The sequence below is a fragment of the Rhipicephalus sanguineus genome, chromosome 6, assembly GCF_013339695.2.
Source record: "Rhipicephalus sanguineus isolate Rsan-2018 chromosome 6, BIME_Rsan_1.4, whole genome shotgun sequence".
Classification (NCBI taxonomy): Eukaryota; Metazoa; Arthropoda; class Arachnida; order Ixodida; family Ixodidae; genus Rhipicephalus; species Rhipicephalus sanguineus.
Genome location: NC_051181.1, coordinates 53534821 through 53562667, shown reverse-complemented (window position 1 = coordinate 53562667; position 27847 = coordinate 53534821). Strand labels below are relative to the sequence as shown.

The 27847-nt window shown below is 46.2% G+C and overlaps 2 protein-coding genes across 2 annotated transcripts in view; one reads left to right on the top strand and one right to left on the bottom strand.

Moving 5' to 3' along the window:
• LOC119395785 (cytochrome c1) overlaps nt 1-2545 on the top strand; it is a 4153-nt gene extending 1608 nt beyond the window's left edge. Inside the window, exons 3-4 of the mRNA XM_037662795.2 lie at nt 791-883; nt 1719-2545. Of these exons, the coding sequence (XP_037518723.1) occupies nt 791-883; nt 1719-2507 (882 nt within the window). The 3' untranslated portion in view covers nt 2508-2545. The remainder of the gene's footprint in view (nt 1-790; nt 884-1718) is intronic.
• Nucleotides 1-27847, bottom strand: part of LOC119397265 (uncharacterized) — a 150313-nt gene that overhangs the window by 99928 nt on the left and 22538 nt on the right. The gene's annotated exons all lie outside the window — the stretch shown is intronic.

Genomic DNA, 27847 nt, shown 5'->3' with positions numbered 1-27847 from the left:
TCTAAAATTAACCTAGGAAGAAGGGGTATGTTTGGTTCATAACATCGTTTGGCAAACGTGTATTTGAACAATCACGAAACATCGCCTAAAAAGCACAATAAATAATTATTTGTATTTCGACTTTGAGGCGCTGATTTGTGTTTGTAAACTATGAATGTATACCAAAAAAAAGACAATCTCATGTTTGTTGGAAGTACCTTTTCATTTAATACAAATGGCATGTAAACTGTGGTACAGCTCGATGTTTTTACTTGTTGACGTGAAATAGAATCGAAAGGAATAAGATCTCTCCGCGACCAAAGTATTCTTCAAAAAGAGTAACTCCCCTTGAGTAGCCTGTACTTTTAAATTTTCCACGACGAGTTTACAGAGTGCTGTGTGCACTTCAAACGAACAAAAATGAAAGCATTCAAATAATGCCGAATATTTTTGTGTGTTTGTTGTGCTCTGCATGTCGAAAGTGGTATACTTTGGATTTCACTTTTTGGCCATGTATGAATTGCATGTGACCATGAAACATAAGATCAGGCAAAATTGTCTAGGAATATTGATCATTGCAATTTTATAGTGCTTGGTTGTAATGTCAATAAAGTATTTCAGTAATTTATAAATATCTTTAACCCTAATATTGCTTTCAAACTGCTATTTCAAAATCCTAATAGTGAATGTTTCGGTCCAATAATAATTTACGCAAAAAAATGTACATGTTAGGCTTCTCTTCAAAGATATGATTATATGATATCGTTCTCGCTGCTTCATCATTAAGAAAGTTATTTTCTTCTACTTTCAGCTTATCTTTGCACGACTAAGAAACCCGTGCAAGTACTTGTGCCAAGGATATCCCATTCGCTTTGAAGCTGAAGACAATGGAACACCATGCTCGGTAACGCAGTATTTTAATTCCTCTAACTGCTCCGCAGTCTTTCTTTTCTTTGTTGCTGGCAATAATTTTAGAAGTCAGACAAGCTGGCGCTAAACATCAAACGTACTTTTCTGAACGCAGAACACAATCTGACACTATGCGTTTGCAGGTGGGCAATTAGCGGGGTCATTTAGGCTAACTAGCGAAAATATTGCTCCGTACTCTCAATAGAGTAACACTCTGGGGCACCCTAGAATACATTCTTATTTCAGAATACTTAAGAACGAGCTGTTCGTAGTCTTGGACGCCAGAAGCAGTTCTAAACGATGAAATAAAATAGTCACTTATCAGGGTACGTAGATGAAGCCAATTATTCGACAAGTGAACTTGTCTGCGCCAGGGCAGCCACTGTTTTCCCTGGCCACGCATTTATGCACGCTATGCTCGCTCTCCCGAACCTCAAAAGCGGAGGATGATAAGCGAACGCCTATGCGCAGAGAGAAAAATTCAAGAAAGATTAGAAAGGGGATATTAACATAGAGAGAGTGGCATGGTAAATTAGGGTTGGCTGTTGTCTAATAAGGCAGGAAAAAATGGAAAGAAAAAAGTCACAGTTTCGCCGCACGGACGATGCAATGAATGCGATAGCAACATATTGGAATGTCGCACGAAGAACAGCAAACAGCAAACAGAAATGCGTCCTTAAGTCTCCACCATGTCTTCATGTCCCTGCTGGGCTTACTTACTTATGAGCGAGCTTTAGCTTTGAGCACTGAAGAGACTGCTGTCCTTGTACAACTGCTTTGTTCTTTCTTCGCTTGTTACTCTTCCTTCAACGAGGTTCTTTCTGTTGCAGACGAAAAAGGTATTCAATGGCGAATGCCTGAACGGCAAGTGCATCGCAGTGCTGCCACCACCCCCACCACCACCTGCCCCTGCGCCCGCGCCTGAGCCAGCGCCTGCTCCAGCGCCTGCACCTGAGCCCGCTCCAGCTCCCGCGCCAGAACCGGCACCTGCTCCCGCACCCGAGCCTGAGCCTGCCGCAGCACCTGAAGCAGCCGCGGAAGAACCTGCAGCAGCTGAAGAATCTGCTCCTGCACCTGTCGAAGAGCAGCCCGCCGCCGAACCCGCTGCCCCAGCGCAAGAGGCCGACCAAGCGGCTGAGGCAGGAGCACCTGAACAAGCAGCTGAAGAGCCCGCCGCCCAAGAGCCTGCTGAGGACGCCGCCGCGGAAGAGGCCACCGCTGACGAGCCCGCCGCCGAAGAGCCTGTCGCTGAAGCCGCCGCTGCCGAAGAGGCAGCCGCCGAAGAGCCTGCTGCTGAAGAAACCGCCGCTGAACAGGATGCCGCTGAAGTAGCCGATGCAGAAGAGCCCGCGGAAGAGGAGCAAGCCGCTGAAAACGCTGCTGAGGAGCCTGCGCTGGAGAATGATCAGGAAGCTGTTGAAGAAGCTGCTGCAGATGCTGCTGAACAAGCCGCCGAAGACGCTGCTGAACAAGATGAGCAGCAGCCAGCTGAAGACACGGCGGAGGCCGAACAGCCCTCCGAGGCTGCTGACCAGGCAGAAGAGGCTGGTCCTGAGGTAGCTGCCGATGACGCTGCAGAAGAAGGAAGTGAAGCTGACGCCGGCGAGGCTGAAGCGTAAACAACCCATGTTGTTTAGACCAATAAAGTAACAAATTTTGTGATCATAAATATGTCAAATATTGTCAAGTTGCCCATTTATACAACCAAATCGCTTATGAGAGAGCGTAAAATGATTCCACAAATATTGATTGGTTTTATTATTGCAGAAAGCCACCAGTAAACATGAAAACTCCAATCATATTTGACGCAATAATTATAACCCGCAAGAAAGACGTAAGTTGTCCTTGAACTTTATGGGTCCTATTCAGCCTAATCAGTGCTCTTCCAGTGATTTCTTCTTCGCACCTCTCTTTTCGCGCTGCTGCGCCCCAGTCAACTATGTGACATTCCTTTGACCAATGTTCTATGTTCAGAGCAGCGTAGTCAACCAAACACTGACAAGTGTTGCTGTTCTATATGCACAGTGTGTGCCTGTGTTAACTTCGTTTCGCAAAGCAGCTTCTAACGATTTGTGGAACAGGTTCAATGTAAAACTTCAAACGCACTCTACACAGTTAAGTTTCACTTGTTCAGCTGCTTGACTGATATCGCATTATGTAGCGACTTTTACGAATACAGTGAGAGCAACGAGCCGCATGATCGGGAAAGAAAGTGACGGGAACCGCCCTCTCGAATGCAGTGAAATGAGGACGTTAGTGAACAAGCTCATGTTTACGAGAGAATATTGGACACACCATCTGTCTTTCTGGTACAATATGGCTCCTCAGCTTTGGTCTCCGATATCCTTTTTTTTCTCTCTCGGCCATTCATTCGTGACTGCCATGCTTGTCCGAGTTTATATTTCTCGATGTTTGTGCACTGTGTGGCCAATGTAGCGAAGATGAGGAACGCTAGTGGGTGATCAATTACGCTTCGCTCTAGAACGAGACTTGTGCTCGGAGCATGAGTCGGAGCACGAGTCCCTGCTATGGCTGTGGGCCCTCGAACAGGGAATGCTGTTTTTATATGGGCATTATAATTGCGAACATCACCGAGCAGGGTCGAAATGCGAATTACGCTTAGTTTGTTGCACAAGAAAAGAAAAAAAATATCAAAGGCGAGCTCCAATGTGTTGCGCATCGCACTTTATAACTGAAGAAAATGCCGGCTCTGAATCGCGTATTGGGAAGCATGCCTCTAAGGACGTTGCACGAGGCCGATTCACAAGAGGAAAACAGCAAATGCAGAATGTGCATGTGCAGTAAAATTTGAAACTTTCTTTGTAGTGAAACGAAAACTTCTTCAATGTGGGCTACTAGCTCAGTGCTCCAGACACTCCCTGGGTCAGAAGACGTCGCAGTAGCACACTCGAGTACTAAGGTTAACGTCAACAAAATGCACAAATTACCATACAGGCGCATCTGCTACGACCTTGCGCTTCTCCAGTATGTACCAGCTCTTCTCAGGGTACGTGGTGTTAGCTCATATTTATAGCTGTTTGTATCCTGCCCAATAATCCTGAAGCGCTGGCATGGTAGCACCACCGCTTCTTGACAGCCAATCTGCGTATTTCTCATGGTCATACACCATGACGCCCACCATTTCTGTTCCGTTTTTCCTCACAAGTACCTCGAGATAGAGCAACCAGCAGCAGACTGCTACATATTGCCACGTGTGTTTCTTATTATCACTTTTGCTGTATTCGGTTTTCGCTCACAAAGGCTGTCAGCAACGCTCAGCGCAAACCACGCCTCATTGTTCGAGAAGCTTCTCGATTATTGTAGATCATTTTGTTAAGATTGCGCGCAAGACGCGAACACTCGAGCTTATTCTAGAGACTGCGCGACAACCAGCGATAAGGCTGGAATATTCTACGGCACTGCATGAATGCCGACGCGCTTCACCGCTTGTCAGTTGATCGACGGTCCACGCCATGCTACCCAACGTCACCGACGCAGAAAATCTCGACGCCGCCGCTTATATTGTCACGACCACGTGACAATATTCGCAGTTAAAGGGACCCTCTAACACTTTTCCTGACCTCATTGTTTTACAACTTTTTACTTTCGGGTTGCGTAGACTGGAGGATGAAGAGATTAGTGCAGCAAGAACGCAGCGGTAGGGGCACGCAGTCCGAAGTATTCAGCCTAGAACACTCAAAATACAATAAAATGGAGGCCTAACCCTCATCTCGATTTTCGCGGGGTCACCTGACACGTTTCACTCGCCCTGTGACGTCTGATGGCGCCCCATGAAATGAACTGAAAAGAGCCTACTACGGGAAGCTTGCATACAATGTTGGCCGTTCTTTCCAACGTATTGATGACCGTTGCGATAGTAACAAAACAATGTGGTGCATTAAGAGTGAACTGGCGCGTGCGAAACGAGGCAGATCGTGACCGCCTCTACATGTTTTCTAGTTTAGTCGTGTTTCTGTTGTGACGGCGTCTGTTTCAACGCTCTTAGCATTTTTTCCCTTCAGTTTCTACAAACAACGGCGCCTGGAGCGTCCCGAGCGCGTTTTCCCTCCAGCGCCGTGGCGTTCGGCGCAGCATTCTTTGCCGGCGCGGCAGTTTTAAAGCTGAAATGTCTAAGATCGTCTGTCTAGTTCTGTTCAGTGAAAAAAGCATGCTCAGAAAAACTAAACCCAATACTAACCCCTTTGTGATGCAATGCCGCTATTACTTCTAACGTTACATTTATCCAATCATAGGCCAGCGCCCATGCGTCGTCATTTCCGCCCGCAATAGTTTCTGGCGAGCGCCACTACGCGTTGATGCGGTCACAGCGATGTAGGCGCTTCAAAAAAAGTGTTGGAGGGCCCCTTTAACGTTTCGCTTATCTGATTAAGCGACGTTTACCCAGTTACCCTCAAACAGATCCTTTTTTCCCACCCCGGAACAAGTAGACAGTATTACATACTCATCGCGTACGGGGGGCTTCGAGGATGCCTTGAATTATGAAGTGTACCAGAGCACATCGGTGCCAGCTCTCAGCCAGCGTGAAAGAAGGCGTTGACAGTTGTGTGGTTTGTGCTTGCCTGCTTTCTGCCTGAGCCAGCGCGCTTAACCGTCGCTTTGTCAAGTGCAATAACAAGTATCTGTAAGAGAACAGGCTTGTTGCATTTGGCGGAGGTGTGAAGTATTCCTCCTCGGCGCCCTGGAGCTCCTCAGCCGCACGCTACCATGTGATTCCAGAATGACCGAGGACGCCGATCCCTCGAAGCCACCCCCCCTCCCCCGTCTCTCTTGTATTCTTGAGTACTTCGTCTGCGCGACCCTCCAGTCTACAGCGGCACTAAATATCGCGATGTCGAAGACTGGCGGGCAGACTACAAACGTGCTAACGTGATTAACAAGTGGGATGACGCTGCGAAGCTGAATCACGTCATATTCTACCTGGCTGATTCGGCCAACCTATGGTTATTCAATAACGAAGCTGATATTCCCACTTGGCGGGTTCTTAAAGAGACCCTGACTTCGTTTTTCGATCGGCCAGCTGTGCGGAAACTTAGCGCTTAACATGGCGTGCGTGGACAATCGAAACAAATGGGTTGGAGGTTCACTAGCTGCATTGAGGATGTCATCGGCCTCTATCTAGGATGGCGGAGACTGACAAAATAAGACATGTAATTAAAGGCATAGACGGTGACGCTTTTCATATGCGTGTGGTCAAAAGCCCAGAGACCGTTAACGATGTCATTCAGCTCTGCCAAAGTTTTGATGAACTGTGCAAGCAGCGAACGTCTTCACGTCATATTAGTATGCAAACAGCGGACCTTCCAGCTTTGGGGTCGAGAAGCATTGCTGCTGACTATACAGCATTGCTGCCACAAATTCAATAATACATCCGTCAGGAACCTGCTTGTCAGCTCTCGCTTGTGGCCACTATCAACGAGTCGGGTCGAGATGAATGGCAGTCAGGCGCATGATGTGTAACATGGTGTTGTGGTTATTGCGGGACGTATCCAGAGCGCTGAGCATCACAAAAATAGAGTCCATGGCGGCGACATTAGCGAGGAACATGCCCCGGAATACCGCAGGCGTAGCAGACGGGCTGGTTAATTGGAGTACGCCAAGGGTTCACAGGTGCTCAGGAGGCGAGAGGGGTACATGTACCGGGTGTACCGGACGTGGCGACCTGTAGTAGTTCGTTGCTGGGCTGAATGAAGATAGCGGTTGAGCAGGAGGTCGGGTAATGGCTTCCGCATAAGTAAGCGGCGCAGCAACTTGTGTTGTTGAAACCGGCGAAGGGAGAGCCTCGGCCACTTGTGTCTTGATAGCACGATGAAGCGAGTGGTCCAGTGCAGAAGTACCAAAGAATTGAGATGCCATAGGGGCCGAATAAAGCCGAACGGTTACGCTGCGTCTCTTCGTTACGTAATAATTGCTGTACTGCCCTGTAGTTAATAGATTGTGACATAATTACCATTTCTCAGACGCTACCCATCGCTTCTATTCATTTTTTTTTTCGTTCTTTGAAACCAGTAACAAGTCACGCGAAGAAAGCCTAAATTCGGAAACAACTCTGATTTTGATCGTGGCAGTTCTTTGGGCGTGTACTAAACTAGCTGATTATAAATCTGGGAATTTTTTTACACAGGCCGTTACATTTTAGATAATACAGATATTTTTATAAAAACTATTCTGACTTTGCAGCACCCGTCAGCTTCACACACAAACGCTTTATGCCGAGACCGAAATATTTTATCACACCTGGAGTCACATTTCAATGACTAATTAAGAAATCTCGTTAATTCCCATTTCGGTTATTGAAGCGAATGGAGTTGTCTGTATGAGAAAGTTGTAGGACGTCGCAAGTCATGACATGCCCATGTTTTGGAGACCACGGAAATGGCATTTCAGATATGGATAATAGGATATCAACGGTGACATGCAAACCGAGCGCACCGGTCCCGCAGGAAGCGCTGTCACTCTGTTTCTTCACACCGGAACTTCACGTGAAGAAGAAATCCAGAACATTGAATGAAGTACGCGTCGCAGCAGTATGTTGTTGGGGAAAACGGTAGGTAACCTTGCTTGCACTAGCGGATCGCGTTATATCTGCGTGTGACGTTTGGTGTTTGCCTCTTTATTTTTTTAATTGTGCGCCAGAATATCGCATTTGTCACGTTTTTGTGCCACTGTACAGCATAAAACTGGGGGCAGCCACTGCGGCGCTTGTTCTTTCAGACACACGACTGTGCTATGATCGCCCCGCCACGGTGGTCTAGTGGTTATGGCGTCCGAGTGCTGACCCGAAGGTCGCCGGATCGAATCCCGGCCGCGGCGGCTGCATTTTCGATGGAGCCGAAAATGTCTGAGGCCCGTGCACGGTTAAAAGAACCCCAGGTGGTTGAAATTTCGGGAGCTGTCCACTACGGTGTCTCTCATAATAATATCGTGGTTTTGGGACGTTAAACGCCAGGTATTATCATTAACTGTGGTATGATCTTATTTATATGGGATGAGTTAGAAGCAGAGGAGTACGACACATCGTACGCGAAGAATAAGCGGTCCACTTGTGTATTTAAGAGTTACCGTTTTTACTTATAAAATTCCTTGGACGCGCCATCATTAAAATTTCGCCGCTTCCTCGTCGCGGGTACATTGGATCTGAAGTAACAGAGCGGCCGCGTTTCATGAGCGCAAGACGCGCTCAATTTCAACATTACCATTGAAATTGGATGATGATGAATATCTGAAATTACGTGTATTTATTTTTTAATTTCTAAAAAAACTGCATGCCTTAAATTGTGACGGCCTACAACACTCATACATAAACGACCGCCCGATGCTGAGTTGTTGCAAAGCTTATTAACCAGTTTTTGGTATTTAGTCGGTTAACTGTCTCTTTAAATGCAGCAAAGCATTTCGGCGTGAACGTATATGGCCGTATTGCGAAGACGAGAGATGTCGAGACGCCGTATCATTCCTGGCTAGATAGAAAACTGTTGGCAGATCAATGTGTTAATATCTGTCCAACTAATGTCGCAATGATGGCATTACCAAATAAAAAGCCATGTACGCTGCGGCTTGCTCTTGTTGTTTCTTATTCTTTCAATCGACATATTTGCACAGCGCTACGAGAACGAAGACGTATGAAAGGACACAACGCAGGCGCTGCGTACATGGCTTTCATACGTCCTCGTTCTCGTAGCGCTGTGCAAATATGTCGATTACAAATCACCAACTAGCCCATGCTTCCGTTCTCTCAAGTTATTCTTTCAGAAGCAAGAGTCGGCGTAGGCGAAGGCAGTGGCCTGATAGCGGAATGGGGCCCATTCGTGTGCGAAGAAACTCCTGGCGTACGTCTCATTACTGTGCTATCTCCGGGGATTAGTGGCTGTGTCTGCAAAAGAGCTCCTTCTCTCGTAATAAGCAACGACGCCTCGACAGTCTGACGAAATGGCGTGATGCGCTTTTCACTGTGTTGCGAAATCTGTTCGCCACAGCTCAGAGGGTTATAGCGCTGTTATAAAACGTCATATGACGCGCTTGAATATGTGAAGTTTGGGCTGCTGGAAAGTGCACAAAACGCGTGACAGACTCCTCGGCGTATGAGTTTACGCGCGGTCGCGTTGGCTGAAGTGACTCAAGAAAGCTTGAATACTTGTAAAGGCGGAGGTTTTTATTCATGCGCTACATGGGACATTGCGGTTGAAAATGCTGATGGCCTTTCTGAGTGTTCTTGTAGGCGTCGTGGCCCAGGACAATGGTATGTTTTCACTCATTTTCATCGCTTCATGAACAAATAATGCAGATGATTCGTTGTGAGCATGTGCGCTTGGACAATAACAAAACTTCTCGTTTATGCCAGCCCAATGGGAAGTGACGTGCCTCTTAGAGTTTAGGAGATGAAAAGTGCTGAAGCATTCGGGCTAGTTTTACCTACGGTTTAGTCAGTTTTCTTAGATAATAATTGGGCCGTATGCAGTAGCAGTGCAGAGATATAAAGACGTAGATTTGAATAAATATTCATTTAGAAGCATTATACATCGTTGATACAAAGCCTGTCCCTTTTTGCTTGTAGTCTGCTTGCCAAAATAACTTAAGATATATGATTACATGCACCAGTACGCTTTGATGAGCATCGAAGGCTTTAATTATGTCTTTGCGAATCGTCTCCGAGTTACTGAGCAAGGTAATGTCATGATCGCATCGCAGGTTATTGTTGTTATTCTTTATTAACACTCATCTATAACTGTTCCTATTCCAGGACTGTGAAAACCTTGTTTAAGACGCAGTGAATTGCATAGGAGGGATCATAACTCCTTGCCTTACCTACTTCTACTTTTTATTGGAATTTTATTGATTTCATTATGAAGGACTATGCTGGCTGTAGCGACGCTGTAGACTGCTTCCAGCATTTTTATATAGAGTCTCTCCACACTAGTATTGCGTAGTACCTGCATGACTGCTGAGACTTAGACCGAATCAAATGTTTTCACGTAATATATCAAGGCTATATAGATATGTAAGGGTCGGCCATATTCCACGCATTTCTCTATCACCTCAGTGATAGTTTAACAGGGTCCGGAACTGCGCACATAGTTCAAGCTCAGTATAGGACAACAGAACAGTACTCTAAGTGACGTGAATATTTGCGTGTTTACTGGCCGTTCAAATGTAGGTAGTAATACCAGTAAAGTACAGTGCCTCGGGCAAAAATGTACCCTGATGTTTCTACTTTAAGCCAATAGTTCATGAAAAGCCAACCTTATACTTGTAACTACAAATCAGCTATAACACCCCAACACTACCATCACCACCACCAATTGCTACTGGGTACTTCCACGAGAGATCGAACATGCCTGTCCGGTCGACATTTTTGTTTGTCTGGGTTTTTATATGTTATGTGGGCACATTCAAAGTGCACGGAACCGAAAATATTATCTCCAAGAAACGCCCCCAGCGCGCCAAAAAAATATTTGAAGGTGGCGGCGCGGGCGTCCTCTTTTTGCTCACTACAATGTTTTCGGATTTCACGGCCGAATTTAACGCGAACTATAAATGATATGTCGAAAATTTCTTTTGCTGGTTTTAATACGCATTACTGTGAATTACATCCACGCTTTTTTTATGCCGTCCTCAAAAGGAAGAAAATGTGAAAAAATGGCAAACACGGCCGAAATCAAAAAAGTGTGCTATGTTGGAGGCGCCTTGGCGCCTTTTCTATTTCACACAGAAACTTCAAAACAATGTCATCTATAGAAAAGAGCCTTTGAAACATTTATACGGAAGGTCATTTTCTTAGGGGCAGCACAAAAAAAGAAAATTATAGTTAAAGAAGCGAGTTTTTTCAAAAAGTTGATTTTCAAAAAATCAAATAAAAAAAACTCCGGTCTCAATTTTGACGAAACTTTTTATCGAAGAGCGCTTATGTCAGTGAAAACACAGTTTTAATATCATATGTCCTCATTTGCTTTGTTCACGAGATATAACGGGCCGAAATGACTCTTGCTATGTGTGCTCACTTCAGTGCCATTGATGGTTGTTAGCAGCTTGCATTGTGCTTAAATCTACAATTTTAATTATTTTGCTGAAGCAAAACATTGCTCTGGTGGCTTTTCGTTAAGAAAAATGTATTCTCATATTTTATTCGTGTCAAGCGTGTGCGGGGGTGGGCTGCTGCCGCTCTCTAAAGGGCTAACGCGTATGCAGTTTGCAGCTTACAACCTCAACTTACCCCGCCATTATTCGCTAATCAGGAACACGTGAGACACAGCGAGCACATGGTTTAGGTGTCTTGGTCAAAACTCGCTTTGCACACCAAACAAAGCATCTGTATGCAGCGACAGGCCAGCTTAATCCGTAACTAAATGCCACATTCAGCAGGCGCGCTGTTATGCAGTCGCTTTCTCACTGCCTGCTTGCTTCCCTTCCATTACGTGGATTCTACGCTCTAACCATCTTCCCCATTCGACGCACACTGTGCCTAAACAACATCTGTAAAAAGTTAGCTCAGTCATTTCCGAGCCGTTTATTTTGCTTCCCGCTGTCACATGTTTTCGGCGTCGCAGATAACGTCTTCCTGTATCATCTCGACCTTTACCTCAGCGTTTCAGCGGCCAGAAAAACGTGCGGTGCGGCATGATTAACCTACAAGTGGCCGAAGCTGCCCAATTGATGATGTTTTGCCTGCACTTTACTAAAGTGCTTTCCCACGTCGAGAACAGCAGAGGTCACTGATGGCGCCAGAGTGACATCTTTCTTAATTTTGACAACGAGTGTGGCCTACAAATTAATTATCACAGCCCAAAGCGCTTAGACACCCTTGGTCATAAAATGTGAAACCCTGAGCAGTTTGCAAACTCATTCATGACAGCAGCGCAGAAGTGAGAGAATGTGTGCGGCGCCGTTCAGTTTCGACTTGGTCTAGCTGTTCACTACACGCGATGCGCGTTACCCATGGCTACGTCCGAGTATTCTGTGCCGATTATTTACGCGTTCACAGAAAGAAGATTGCTGAGGAAAACATTTTCGTTGCCTAAATTTTTTTCTTCGTTGCTGTTTTTGTTGTTGCCTACCTCCAGAAGCTACTGCCATAGGCTGAGGATCTTCGTGACACCTGCCAGGTCTGCTAGCAGGGGCGTAGCAAAGGGGGGGGGGAGCAAACCCCCCCCCACCCACCCGAAAATTTCCAGTTTTGCTTGCGTATATATGCACGCACACATACAAACGTACGCACGAATATACATAAAGTATGATTGAAACCCCCCCGAAAAAAATTTCTGGCTACGTCCCTGTCTGCTAGCATTGCTTTACGCGCCTCAAGGAAAACCTGTCTACATCTATGAGAACCGCGATGATTTAGACGAGGCATTTCTTCAGGAAGAAGAAGCGATTGATATCTTGAACAAGTGTGCCCACCTTTCCTCTGATGCTCGTAGGCGAGGTTGTAGGCTGCAAACTGCGTACGCGTTGGCCCTTTAGAGAGCGGCAGTAGCCCACCCCCGCACACGCTTGACACGAATAAAATCTGAGAATACATTTTTCTTGACGAAAAGCCACCAGAGCAATGTTTTGCTGCAGCAAAATAATTAAAACTGTAGATTTAACCACAATGCAAGCTGATAACAACCATCAATCGCACTGAAGTGAGCACACACAGCAAGAGTCATTTCGGCCCGTTATATCTCGTCAACAAAGCAAATGAGGACATATGATATTAAAACTGTGTTTTCATTGACATAAGCGCTCTTCGATAAAAAATTTTCGTCAAAATTGAGACCGGAGTTTTTTTTTTATTTTATTTTTTGAAAATCAGCTTTTTTGAAAAAACTCGCTTCTTTAACTATTTTTTTCGTTTTTTGTGCTGCCCCTAGGAAAATGACCTTCTGTATAAATGTTTCAAAGGCTCTTTTCTATAGTTGACATTGTTTTGAAGTTTCTGTGTGAAATAGGAAGGGCGCCAAGGCGCCTCAAACATAGCACACTTTTTTGATTTCGGCCGTGTTTGCCTTTTTTTCACATTTTTTTCCTTTTGAGGACGGCATAAAAAAAGCATGGATGTAATTCACAGTAATGCGTATTAAAACCATCAAAAGAAATTTTCGACACATCATTTATAGTTCGCGTTAAATTCGGCCGTGAAATCCTAAAACATTGCAGTGAGCAAAAAGAGGACGCCCGCGCCGCCACCTTCAAATATTTTTTTGGCGCGCTGGGGGCGTTTCTTGGAAATAAAATTTTCGGATCCGTGCACTTTGAATGTGCCCACATAACATATAAAAAACCCAGGCAAAACAAAAATGTCGACCGGACAGGCATGTTCGATCTCTCGTGGAATCGCCCTTCTGATGGTCATGCGCTGCGGGTTATAGGTGGCAGCACCGTCGCCGCGTTTGTGTAGATAGGCGGTCCGGCGCGTATACAATATATTCACTAGAAAATTTTCAGAGTATCGCATCTGTTTTCCGCGCGCCGCCGCCGACGCGATTGGCTTACTCGCATCACGTGACCTCTCACCGCCATATCCCTTCCAAGCGCTTTGGGTGCAGGCGCGTTGAATGCAGAGCGCGGCCGGACATTTAGCAGTACCACGGTCCCTAGAAGTACTTCGTCGCTTTTTTAAACGCATCTTGCAGATACCAGAGAGTAGCTCACCAGTAACCGAACGTTGCTGGTGAGCTACTCCGGGAATTTCGTATATTTTGCATTCCGTGTGGGAAATATTAACGTCAAAGAGCGTCGTTGTACGTGGCTGCATAGTTGGCCGCGGAATGAATTCGCCCCCCTCGAAGAACACTCCTTTCTGCAGTGAACTACACAAACTTTGCTGGAAAACCTCTCATGCAACAGGGTACTTCACCTTTTCGGTTCGCTATGTTCAGCGATATTGAAAACTACATACATACCTGTCTATTTGCACGGCTGTTTATATCTCGATCTGTTGAACAGATTGTGCATGCATTTCGACTTATATAAGCGTGTCACGCACGAGAGCGAAATCGAAGACTTATTAAAATAATAACTGTTTACTGTATACCTTGCAGGCAACTGTCGCATGATCATTGGCCACTGCGCAAAACTGAAGCGTGGAACTCTGTTGATAAACTTGGTATAAGGCAATGTTATTAGGCGTATTTTATTTTTTTTTTTCAAAAGAGAATGTTGCTAATGTTGCATTGCGCCGAGCGTACCCTTACAATACTGTTTAGCGGGTGAGAAATGGTCACAGCAAAAAAAAAAGGGGTTATCCTCTCACATATTGAGGGAATTGATTTCATGCGAGCCCTAGATCTATATACATACTGTGTTGCAGTAGCATGCGCGTTAAAGCTTTTCGGGATGTGCTATTTCTGATCAAGATAACATAAAGCACTGCACCGAGGAAGTTTTAACAAGAGTGCATGCATAACAAGGTGACTGTATGACGAACATAAATGACAGGTGGTAACGTGAAAATCATGGAACGCATGACATGTACGGCATGGTTTACATTACACTGTCTTTGTGCGTTTCCGGCCGTTTTGTTAACTGGATGTATACCAAATTTGGTATGGCATATAGGACATGGGTGCGTGACGAACATAAATTACAGGCCATGCGTTGTATGTACCAGATTCTGCATGCGTGCATTCATGACAAACATGCGATATATAATGAACTAGATCTCATGACATGAATTACTTCATGTGCCTCAAAGACGAACAAGGTGATATATGCAGCTCTTTGCTGGCTGCTTCGCATTAGATTGATTCCCACAATGCGTGGGATCTGCCGGATTGACACAAAAGGCACAACTATACAGTCACGTCACGCGCTACCAATCTTGGAGCATATCAAGCCAGCGAATCGGCCGCGGCCGCACCATGAGCATGGCATGTAAATCGTGCCTTACATGACCCGCGTGCCATTATTTTCATGTTACCACCTGGTATTTATGTTCGTCATACATTCACGTCACGCAATACCAATCTGTAGCAGTCAGTTTTCATTGCGCACTGATCGTTATATGTGAGCCCAAAGTCGTCAATTTTACGCCAAACATCATTAAGCGCTGCCCGGCAATGTTATTGTGCATGAACCTTCTGAAGCAACCACGCGAAACAAGCTGCACTAGTGCAGCGGAGACGCAAACATTCCCTGAAACAGCATTTGCGAATTCTCAATGAAACGCTTGCCTCACAAAGCCGGGTATCAGTCGTGGGAACAAATTTCTCGCGCCGTATTTAGTGCAGCCACACAGCCCGTCGCATGGCAACCTTTTTTGCACTCGGAATAGCAAAGACGGCTTTGCCCGTTTCCCGCCGGTTGCTGCACCCAAAAGCGTGTCACGCACGAGAGCGAAATCGAAGACTTATTAAAATAATAACTGTTTACTGTATACCTTGCAGGCAACTGTCGCGTGATCATTTGCCACTGCGCAAAACTGAAGCGTGGAACTCTGTTGATAAACTTGGTATAAGGCAATGTTATTAAGCGTATTTTATTTTTTTTTCAAAAAAGAATGTTGCTAATGTTGCATTGCGCCGAGCGTACCCTTACAATACTGTTTAGCTGGTGAGAAATGGTCACAGCAAAAAAAAAGGGGTTATCCTCTCACACATTGAGGGAATTGATTTCATGCGAGCCCTAGATCTATATACATACTGTGTTGCAGTAGCATGCGCGTTAAAGCTTTTCGGGATGTGCTATTTCTGATCAAGATAACATAAAGCACTGCACCGAGGAAGTTTTAACAAGAGTGCATTACGAAAAAAAAAAGTTGAAATTAAAAGCAGTGCAGAAACCGAACCCCAGCCGTTCACGCGCTGGCAACGCCAAAAAAAAAAAAAAAGAAGAAAAAAACTGTCGGAACACAGCAAAGTATTTGCATATGCAATGCGACGTTGGGAATATTAAGGAGACAAAAAATAGGAAATGAAACAACTGAGTAGTAACGTCAATCATTTTTGATGGCCTATTTTCTACGTATCTGTTAGGAAATGACAACGCATTCGCAAAATAAGATGCACCTTAACTACCGCACGCCGATTCGCCCATGCGTTCGGCTGCTGGCGTTCCGAACCGAGACAAATACTTCACGCGCAACTTCCACTCGCCGTACACACGCCACTTCTATTACAGATAACAACCAGCTGAACAGCAAGCATGGTGCGCAAGTAAGATATGCGTCAGCGATCAGTCGAAAGACGCAATGCTGAATGTTCTCGATGTTCGATAATGTTCTCGAATGCGCTATGAAGTGAACCTGAACACCGACTGCAAAGCTAGCGCAAACAGTCAACATTCACCAAGTGTCGAAGTAAATGGCATCTGGCACGGTCATTATGCTAATGCAACTATGTCTACAGCTCCGGACCTTGCGAACACACCCGGCCGTGAAACGAAAAGTGACCGATGAAGCCGCGAAGAGAGTTCGCGAGCACATGGCAACATTCGCCGCACGTTTCATTAGCTACACCGCTTACCGCGCAGTCAATTCAGACTGTCGATGACTCGAAATCATTTCTGATGTCCTTTTGAAGAAACACACACACATATTGCAGTTACGCCGAGCGTAACACGGCATCGAGGCGAAGAGATCGGTCACTTCTCAACACACGCTACCAACTCGCCGGACGGTCCGGAAGAGAAATGGCCGCCGCCGCTCAATGTTGCCCGCTAGGGATGGCAAAATCGATGAACGATTAATCGATTAATCGGTTAAAGGTCCACAATTAATCGATTAATCATAATGTATTTGTGCCTTTCGATTAATCGAATTAATCGATTAAAACTATTCGATTAATCGATTACGGCATCCCCCACTCCCGCCCCCAACCTCGCCCCTTGGCCGGAGCGCATGACTGCGAGGCGCGCTATCCTGAGACGCAGACCCTGAACGCTATCCTTAGACGCAGGAAGTTGTAAAGCCGAATACTACTACTTTTTCTGGTTCTATTTGGGATGCCGTCGATCGCGCACTTCTACGCAATTGCGTTGCACTGGAGTACGATCCGATGAACTAAATGCCTTCTCAGTTCAAGACATACTATAGTAACCGTGTAGTCGATCGCCGCACCAATCCGAATTCACTTGAGACTTGGCACAGCATGCGAACTGGCCTAGATGATGTGTTTGACGTTGCAATGGAGTATTTGCCAATTCCTGCAACGTCAGTAGCATCCGAGCGCCTTTCTTCGCATGCTGGATGTGTGGCGACCCAAAGGAGATGTCGGTTGTCGTCCGAGCATCTCGGGCAACTGACATTTCTTCGCTCAGTAGAGAAAAAGCATATGGTTCGGAGCAGCAACCCCATGGAACAAAACAAAAATGGGGACGATTGAGAAAGTAAGCAGCACGTGGATTCGCCAACTTTCAAAAGAGAAGTTTATTCTTTTCTGTAAATTTCATACGTGCCAGCGCATCGTCTTGTAGCTTATTTTGTTCGTGTTTGTTTTTTGCCGCGCTGTTTCATCGTGTTGCCGCATAAACACATGTCTGCTTACATTTTATAAACGAGTAGTTCTCGTCACCTGTAGTGTCAATCGAAACTTTCTTTGTATTTTATTCAACCCTCAGATTTTACTCAATTCTTGTGTAAGTTCGGCATTGTAATATGCTCTGCTTATTTCCTCACTGGTTCTTAGTGCCGTTCTAGTTTACTCTTTAGCAAATAAAATATTGTTTACCAATGAAAGAGAGAGAAAATATATTACAAAACAGAGAGGGTGGCCTGAGCTATAGTACGCCCCTGCCTGCTACTCTGCACCGGGGAAAACGCAAGGGGGAAAAAGAGTGATGAAGTACGATGATGGGGAGATTATTAGGTAATCCTTATATACATAATAAGACACGTTTGCTAACGTAAAGAGGAGGAGGACGCTAGTAACCATCTTTTATTATGCTGTATACCAACTAGCCCAACTGTCCGTTTTATAGGGTATATATACCATTTTCATAATTGTTGAGCTAACTTTCCTACGATGCAGTTAGCCCAGTTAATGGCAGCTAGTCACTTCTTCAAACAGAGTGTTCAAGCGCGGTTTGTTTGCATTGGGACGCGGAAAGTGTAGACTCGGCTCTCTTTACACGAACACGCATAATAGACAAACGCCAGCACGCGCAACTATGATCTCGTCTTCACTTGAAGCACGAAAGTTGCTGCCATTAGTTGAGAGAAAATGTAGCGCAGGAATGCGCACTCGCGAATTGTGAAATGGGTCTTAGAGACCCTTTATGTAAACCGCAACTTTACGCGTCGGTTTACCGAACGTCTATCATCCAGTGCATTACTATTGAAGAAGTGACGTTGAAGCACTTAGTAATACTGCATGGTCGCGTATTTAGGGAGAAATAGAGCTTTCAACTAGAGGCCCCCGTCTTCTGCTGTGACAAGAAAGGACAGTCACGCAATTTATGTTGTAATGTGTGGTACACTACATAGCGCTCACAGTTCAAGATGTACGCACGATTGAAAAGGTGTGAGTGGCGCCGTGTTACGGCAAAGATCAGGTGAAACCTGCGGAGCATAGGTCGGCAAAAAATGTGGAGCTCACTCAGACTCACTCATGAAATATATTTTGCCCTTTGAGCTCACTCGGACTCAGACTCACCAAAATTTTCCTCAACCGAACTCACTCGGACTCAGACTCACTGAAATGTTTCTTAGCCGGACTCACTCGGACTCAAGCTCACCAACATATTGCTCAGCCAGACTCACTCAGACTCACACTCACGGCTCTATCTGAGTCCGAGTGAGTCGACTCATGAGTCCGTTAGCGCATAATTGGCTCCTTCTATCATGGTGTCACTGCTCTTTAACACCAAAATCTCGCAAAATTGGCGCTCGACTTGGCGCCTTTTGATCTCGTACCTTCAAATATGAGTTATGAGTGGTGGCAATCCAGTATGGACATTCTTATTGAAAGAGGTGACTCACACGAGATATTTTTGATCAAGAACTTCCTGTGAAGGAGTTTGCGGGCGGAGGTCAACCTGCCCCCCCCCCCTTTTTTTTTACGTAACTCACGCCTCTGATTAATAAATATAGAGCTGGTGTATGAACGCTAGTGCTTTGAAGTGTGAGTCAGCGGGAGTATAAGCGTGAGCCGACATAAGGGTGCTAGTGGCGCTGAAGTTGTGTACATAGAACAATAGGTCGGCAAAAAAGTGTGGAGCTCACTCAGACTCAAGAAATATATTTTGCGCTTAGGGCTCACTCGGACTCAGACTCACCAAAATTTTCCGCTACCGCACTCAGTCGGACTCAGATTGCCTAAGATTTTTCTCAACCGGACTCACTCGGACTGAAGCTCACCAAAATATTACTCATGTGGACTCACTCAGACTCAGACTCATGGCTCGATCTGAGTCTGAGTGAGTCTACTCATGAGTGAGTTTGCCGACCTATGCTGCAGAGTATACTGGCGCAGCTGCTGTTTTTTCTAGCCGGGAGGCAGAGACTCATGTCATTCTATTTCCCGCAATATTAATTGAACTAACAGACAATAATACCAAGAGAAGTATAGAGGATGTTATTTGCAATAATTGAGATATCAATGTGAAGTAAGTAAAGTGGACGAAAAGATAACTTGCCGCCGGCAGGGACCGAACTTGCGACCTTCGAATAACGCGTTCGATGCTCTACCACTGAGCTACGGCGACGGTCATCCCCCCGTCCACTTCATATAGGGTACACATGTGCATTTAAACTTAGGAGTGTTAGTCAGCGCCGATCACAGCCATGGCGGCGAGTGTGGAACACTCTTTTTCTGCCGTTTGGCGTCACGTAGCAAGTGACCTTTTTTTACGAGCTGGCAGCTGACCAATAATCCCTCGCATACTACCTCGAAGCACCAAGTCTGCCAGATCCAGACCCTCGCTATGAATGAAGGAAAGAAGGTGACTTTTAGGGGCTCGTTTTTCTTTGTCATACGTCCTTAACATCCCCTATACTTTCCTTCGCATTATTGTCTGTTAGTTCTAATTAATATTGTGTCTAACAAGAAAACTATACTTTCCTTATATTTCCCGCAGTTGCCTGTACGGATGGTCTGTTTGATGCCAGTATATTTCTGTGTAATCTCTGCATAGGTGACCTCAAGAAAAAGATCGCGTCAGTCCGCAATTATAGTATTATGTAGGGCTTCCACAATATCTAACCGACAAACCGAGAAAAGATGCCTTGCTTGCTAGAGTGAGCGTCTTATTTAATTTCTCCTCGTCTCTCTTTTACCTTTCGCGGTATTTCCTCACCCTCCACCACACTGCATGTTTCAACTGCGACTTTCCAACCAGTGTGGTCCCCGAACGCGAATCCGGTTTCGATGAGCTCGAGTAGGCAGACTTCGAGAAAATACGACCTGCTGCCGAATAGTCCAAGGATGATGGCCTCAGATTCTTGAATCCGCGACATCAACCAACGACGACGGGCCCCTTGTGTCCAGTGTGCGAAAGTGTGAATTTGCGCACACTGGACACAAGTGGCCCGTCGTCGACACTTTCGAAAGTGGGAATTTTGGATCGCCAACGCGTCTAATAAAAAGATTTGGGCCCATATACGAACGATGCCTCTCAAACAAAGAGATATCGGTTTTAAAGCACACATTAAAAATGTCGATTAATCGATTAATCGATTAAAAGATTCCACCGAAAGCAATTAATCGATTAAAGGCTAAATCGATTAACGATTAACGATTAATCGATTAAAAATTTTAATCGACCATCCCTATTGCCCGCGTGCGGCCTACCTTTGCGGTACTCTGAAATTTTTCTAGTGACTCTAGTATACAAATGTACGTAGCGACGCTGCGGCGTCGGCGGTTCGAGTCGATTGTCGGCGAATAAAGCGCGTTGGCTGCAGCCTAATGGTGATGTACACGCCCCCCATTGCCAAATTAATGCACGAAACCGGCCTAACGTTCCTATTATGTGTGAGAGAAGCGCAATCTGCCAATCAATGGGGTACTGGCCTTCGGTCACATTCGTGTTTTTCACTGTGCTCGGTGATTTTTCTTGCTTTATTTGCACGTATTTAAGATGTGTTTTGCCTACAGCACAATATAAATAGTGTTGCCCGACTCAGGCAATTACGTATTTACTTCTTGCTCTAGCGGCTACAAAAAAAAGAGGGCCTGTATTTGCGTAATTAGATGAAGTAAAACTTTTTGCACAGTGCTTTTATGTTTGCATGAATAAGTGTACTGCTATAGAAATGCGTGGCTTCAGGTCTTTTTTACCGCTAACCGGCCTCTGCAGACGCTAGACCATGCTTTGCACTATCACAAGGATTTACAAATCGCCAACACGTCACGAGATGGTGTCGCTAAATGTCTGCATTCACACCTCGACATTTAGTAATTTTTTTTTTCGTTTAGGACGACGCCAAATGCACCATGCATGTGATGTGCTAGAACGACAAAGTGGTACCCACATAGAAATGATTTTGGCGAACGGACGGTACGATGGTTATAGACCTAGCTCCCTACGGACACGTGCATGCACTCGCTTATTGTAGTGCATACAAGTCTCGTAAGGCGAAATGCTTATGTATATCGTGTAGGCATACGCACAAGCTTTTGTTAATGTGCTAGCATAACGGAATAAGCTGTAATCTGAGGACGTGCATGATGTACGTACACGTGCGAACACGGTGTGGCGAGCAGACGACGCAAGAAGCCATCCACACCACGGGGTTTCGTCCGCTCGCCGCTAGGTGCCGACTCTGCTTCATCTCGCGGCCAATAGGCGTAGCGAGGACAGCCAGCCCAAATCAGGAATGTTCGCACCGAAGTGCTTTTTCGACTATGGAAATGAATTCTAGAAAAAATCCAGATGATTTCCGGCGCAGGTGGCTGTTTTAGTCAGCGGTACATGACAGTAGGAAAAAATTTCGCGAAGCGGCGCAGCAGCCCCCCCCCCCCCCCTCCCGTCTACGCCCTTTGCCTTCAGGTAGTATGTGAGGGTTCATTGGTCTGCTGTCCGCTCGTTAAAAGGTTCACGTTTTACGTGACGCCACCTGGCAAAAGAGTGTTCCACAATCACCGTCATGGCTAAGAGGGGCGATGACTAATCCCAGGTTTGCTGCAGATAAATACCCTATAAAGTGGATATGGGGAAGACCGCTGCCGTAGCTGCATAGGCGGAGAGTACGGGGGGGCTGGGTGGCTTGCCCGCCCCCCCCCCCCCCCGGACTGCCTCATGGGGGACAGAGCCCCCCCTGGCGCCGGCCCAGGATATTTTTTAAGAGCTTGGCTTAGGTCCCCGTCCACTGACAACATACTGTTGGCCGTCCTGTCTGGCAGCTATTTAACAGGGGGCTGTTTATGCCCGCTTCTTTTTCATTTCAAGCTTTTAAAGTTCGGCTCATGGGCCAGTGACAAGTCAAACATTCAGTGGAAAATGCCCCTCAAACGGATTTGTACGTGCAGAATATGTTGTGTTGATGAACAATTGAAGCGACGACTTAAGCTATGACAAGTTAAAAAATTCACCGACGATTGCGATACTGCCTAATGCAAATTCTGAGCGCAGCCTGGTGTTCGGGCAACGCCAGCTGTTTTTGAAGTTTTGACTATCCGCAGTTGTAGCAATGTAACATTCGTTACATATTGTCACAGAAACTGCCAGCGCTCGAGTGCTACGCACACCACTCGGTGCACTGCAGGCGTCGCGAACCAAGCGAAACGCTGATAGCCCCCTTACGACAAGCAAAACCAGCCGCAGTGTACGTGCCAGCCCTGCATGTGCACGAGCTCCGACCGAGGGGCCAGCACGCATGACGGAGGAAGAAAGCGAGGTTTGAGGCCAGTGGCTCGTGATATTGACAGACTCCGGGTTCGCTCTCTTTCCTCCTCATTCGTGCTATCAATTACGCCACTGACGCCAACGGCGACGCCGCTCAATGCAGGAAGGGACGCCGAAGAGCTGCACTCTAAATTTCTTGAACCCCGTAGCGAATGGTTTTGAGAACACAAAAGTGCTGCCAAGAATACAAAGCAATCCCAACACAGTCAGTCAGTGAATGCTTTCGCATAAACCTACTCGCCAATAAAAGACGGGTAATTTCTTAGTTGTCTACAAATTGGTACCCTTCACATGCCTGCCTATAAAAGTGCCGAGAAAAGATGGTACGCATTTTTGATTTATCACTAAAGGGTTTTACTACGAGTTCGGTCACCAATGAGCAACTCAATTACTCGCTCAGAAAACAACTTTTGGCGGAAAGATGTGTAACCGCAGCTTCGCACAAAGTGTAGGGGTAGCAAATGGTATTTGCTACTATCTGAAAATTACTTACGGCCATCTTGAATTGTATTCACTGGCATAATTAAAGCTTCCCGTGCCAGCGTTGGCCTACTCTCTCCTCTCTGGTGCATGTTTTAACAAAGTAAAGCAGCTGTTAATAAAAAAAGTCACAGTTTCGCCCCAACGGCGAAGCAATGAATGCGATAGCAATAAATTGGAATGTAACGCGAAGAACAGAAAGCAGCTCGAAATTGCGAGCGCGTCGCTCGAGCCCAAAGGACGCACGAAAAGAACGCACACAGGACGAGCGCGAACTATCTTGCGTCACAGCTCAGCACCTGAAGCGCACTGCTCAAACATAAAGCAGGACGCACGAAACGAACGAACAGGTACACACAGGACGAGCGCGAACTGTCACAGTTGTTACTTATTTCTGTTTGAACAGCGCGCTAAACGCGGCCGCTGCGAAGTGACCTTCGTACGCTCTGTGGCTTCAGCGCGCACATCACGGGGAAAGCACAAGACATACAACCAATACAACCGCCCGCTACACCCCCCCCTTCTTTCCTCGAGATAAGCACACGAAGGCGGCCACGCTTTGTAGGGCGAAGACCAACGGCGTTCGCACGAGCGGGGCGATCATCTTTAAAGCGCGCACATCGCGCCATCTATGTGGCGAAGAAGAAAGCATGCTGAAGGAAATGGTATATATATGAATAGCTCGCCGTTAGCAGGCCGAAAGACGGTACTGTTCGTGGCGTAACCGTCTAACGCCGCTCGCTGGAAAGCGAGAGGTCGCCCGTTCGATTCCGCACGTCGGAAAGTTTTTTCTGAATTATTTTTCTTTGTGGCTTTTATATATATATATATATATATATATATATATATATATATATATATATACGGTGAATGACGGCGGCCGGCGACGGCAAAAATCAGCCGTGACTGCCCATGTAATTGCTATCGCAATAAAAATTCGGCAGATCCCACGCATTGTGGGAATCGATTTTATGCGATGCAGTCACAAGTAGCAGCCTATGCCTACGTTTATAGCCTATGCGGCCTTTTTCGCTTTGAGCCAAGAGTTACGAAGTGGATCGATGTCTTTGTGTAAATTGAACAATAAATCTGGAGTCTACCACTTACAGACCTGCATAATAATGTCGCGGTATCGGCACCTAAGAGACTACAGTTATAATAAATTCGCTAATTTGGAAGTAGGACTCCCTGCCCCCTCTCTCTCTCCCTTTCTCTCTCTTTCTCTCTGTATATTATATATATATATATATATATATATATATATATATATATATATATATATATATATATATATATAAGGGTTATGGGAAGTATCACGCAGGCCCTGGTACTGTAGGAAGGTATTTGAGACACGACGTACGGAGCACAGTTTATTTCGACGTTTCGGCCGTGGGACCGGCCTTCGTCTAGGAATCATATCAGCGCACTGTGCACTGTTGACTTACTTGCTTATTGCGGATATTGGAAAAATCATTCTCCAATATAGTGTTTTCAAGGAACTTTTCTACTGTCTTAAAACAAAGTGCGTGGTTGCCTTTGGTTGCTAGTCGGACTACCGCCCCCACCGGTAAAATGAAAACTCTCCGCCTATGCGTAGCTGAATTGTTAAGAGCATCGGGCGCGAAATCCGAAGGTTGCAAGTTCGGTCCCTGCCAGCGGCAAGTTGCCTTTTCATCCACTTTACTTTCTTGACATCTATATGACAATTGCTTCTATGCGCTTAGAGCAGTATAATTAACGTCCCCGTACCCTTCCTTGGTTTCATTAGCTGCTGGTTTTCATTAAAGTTGTGTCAGGCAAAGAAACGAGCCCTCGAAATTTCCTCCCTTCATTCGTCATTCATTGCCATTCGTGTATACGAGTCTCAGTAAACGCCTTTCAACGACCGCTATTAAGCCTATATATCGTAAGCATGCATCAGCGCACTGTGCACTGTTGACTTACTTGCTTATTGCAGATATTGGAAAAATCATTCTCCAATATAGTGTTTTCAAGGAACTTTTCTACTGTCTTAACACAAAGCGCGTAAATAATGAGTGAGAGAGAGGGTGTTTTTGCATGAGTGGCTGGTAGATGCTCCCCACTTTAGATTTCTTGTCTTCACATAGAATTGGGACTATTTTCCTGAAGATCGTCACCAGCTCCTTAAATCAGCCTGCATGCCATCGTATTTTGAGCATGTTCCATTGCCATCCCATACGATACTAGACCAGGGCGCTCCTCTACCTCGTGTGCATTATATTAGATGCGAAGCATCTGATGGCGGAGTTGAATCCGGTGGTGGTGTGCGGAGCGGCCACCCTTACTGCGCATGCGCAAACCCTCTCCACACACCTCCTCTCCACACACCGCCTCTCCACTCACCTCTCCCCCTCCCCTCTCCTCCTCTCCACTACCCCCTCTCCTTCGCAACGCCGCGATTATCGCCAGCGCATGCGCGTACCCTCCCCCTCTCTCTCCTCTCCTACGCCCCCCCTCGCGCGCCTGTCGACCGCGTTCCCCGCTCGCCCTGTGAGAATTAACGGCCAGGCTAGAGGAAAGACACGACGCGCGTAGCGTTCCTCTTCGCGTTCCACGACGCGAGGTCGGCAGCATGCCCAACGAACGCCAACGGAACGCGATCGTGCAAGTGCTCCGGCTTCGCATCGCCTCATGGTCACCTTTAGCGGGAGATCGTGTAATTTTTGTGCTCGGTGACCACTGGGCGGCTGTGAGAGTGATACCTGAATGAAGGGACTGTAGTTGGGCCCACAACCTCAGTTTTCTCACAAATGCATAAGGTGAGGCAATGGACGTCGAGATTTCATAATAATATTTAATAATAATATCTAGGGTTTAACGTCCCAAAACCACGATATGATTTCGACCACCTGGGGTTCTTTAACGTGCACCTAAATCTAACGTCGAGATTCCAAACCCAACTGCTTTTGACATCATTCTCAGTGACTTCAGCAAAGTTGTTTCTCTCTTCTTGCCCGTGTCTTTCCGCGATTCTCTTGATGTTGTTTTCGCATGTTGCGAAAGTTGGCATAAAATATTTAGCACACTGACGTACAAACTTTAAGGTAATGACTTTTTTAAATGGTCGAGCAAGGCGGGAATATTGACCGATTACACAGCTTCGTGTTGCAAACCTGGGTATCGGTGCCATGGTCCTGCGTGGTCTGGGCGCATGCACATAACGTGAAGACCGTGCGGTAGCCCAGGGCCCTTCAAGGACCCAAGCTCGCCCGCTCAATGAAGTTTTCTTTCCTTTCTTCACACAGCATCCAAGCAGCAAGCACGCACGTTATGTCTCAGCGAAATTCAGCAGGTGACGTCACCCCCGAGGGGGCAGCTCTCACACTTTTGGCTAATAGGGCCGCGAGTGAGTCTTCAATGTAACAAAAAAAAAAAAACAAACAAATGTTGTTGATTGACCGAGAATACAAGAGCGAATTCCAGAGAATAAGGAAGAAATCGGAGGGAAACTAGATATGCTGGTTAAAATTGCAGACTGTGCAAGCTTAAAATGGCGCTTTTCTTGTTCCTCAATTCGGGAACTACTTCCGTGCTTAGCGGTTAGATAATTCGAGCAGATATATGTACATCGCTAGCTCGTATTCCCTACACCAGGTTTGTGGCCGTGCGTAGAAAGCGTTCGGCGCAGGCGTCTGGGAGGTGGCCGCCATCGGAAACGGCTGTGGGAGGTTGCGTGACATTCCTGCACCGATACTCCCGTGTGGCTGGCTGCCGGAAGGGTTTGCGATGCATAAACTTGGTCCATGTTGGCCAATGCATTGAGGGGTTATAACTTTCCTTGCGCGGATGGAATGCGTAATGACTCACGGGAGGTACAGCTGTACTTGGAAGCCAATCCGTCCCCCTTATCTAAGGTGTACGGCGGCTGTACGCCCGCTTGATTTGTTGACTGGTGATGTTGATTCTAGCTGGTTGAAGTAAGGTGTTCCCCTCTTTGCGGACTCGCAGATGGAGCTTTCAGGTCAGGACCGGAGACGTCACCGAACGGTTCTCCTCGCAAATCCTCAGTCATTGGCACTGTTAATTGTGGTAAATTGTGGCATCCGACGCGCATGCCTGGAGAGCTTGCCGACCACAACTCAATTTCCGACAGCGCATTTTGACTACTCGTGAAACTAATGACTGCAGCTTTGAGTAATCGGGATCAGTAACTATGTTTATGTCGGTTGTCGCTGGCTAATAAAAGCTTGTGATCGAAAATAAAACATACGTTGGTTACGTTAGTATAATGAATGCACGGGTCCAAGCAAAACGCCTTGACGACACATGCAAATTTCAAAGCTTTTTTTCCCCTGTTAGTGTCGTTAAACGCTCACCAAATTTTTATCGCAAGCGCCTGAGTAGTCATCATCATCATTCGCCGTGTCAATGAATGTCATCCCGCCACCTTGCCTCACGCGCTAATTAGTTCTCTTGAAGGCCGTATTGAGTGCGCCAGGGAGCACAGCCATAAAGCCCCTCTATGAAAAAATATATATAGGGACCTTACGCAGCCGTAGAGTCACTGTTACGGCCGCACGCTCCGTGGCAGGAGACTTCTTGCGCGCTTGGATGCGTCTTAGCTGAAGCGAACTTTTGCAGAATTGCCTTAAAGCACTAGCATGATGTCAATGGTTGAATATTCGATTCTCTCTTAACGATGATGTGAACGATCCATCTTTTTGTGGCGCGCACACACCAA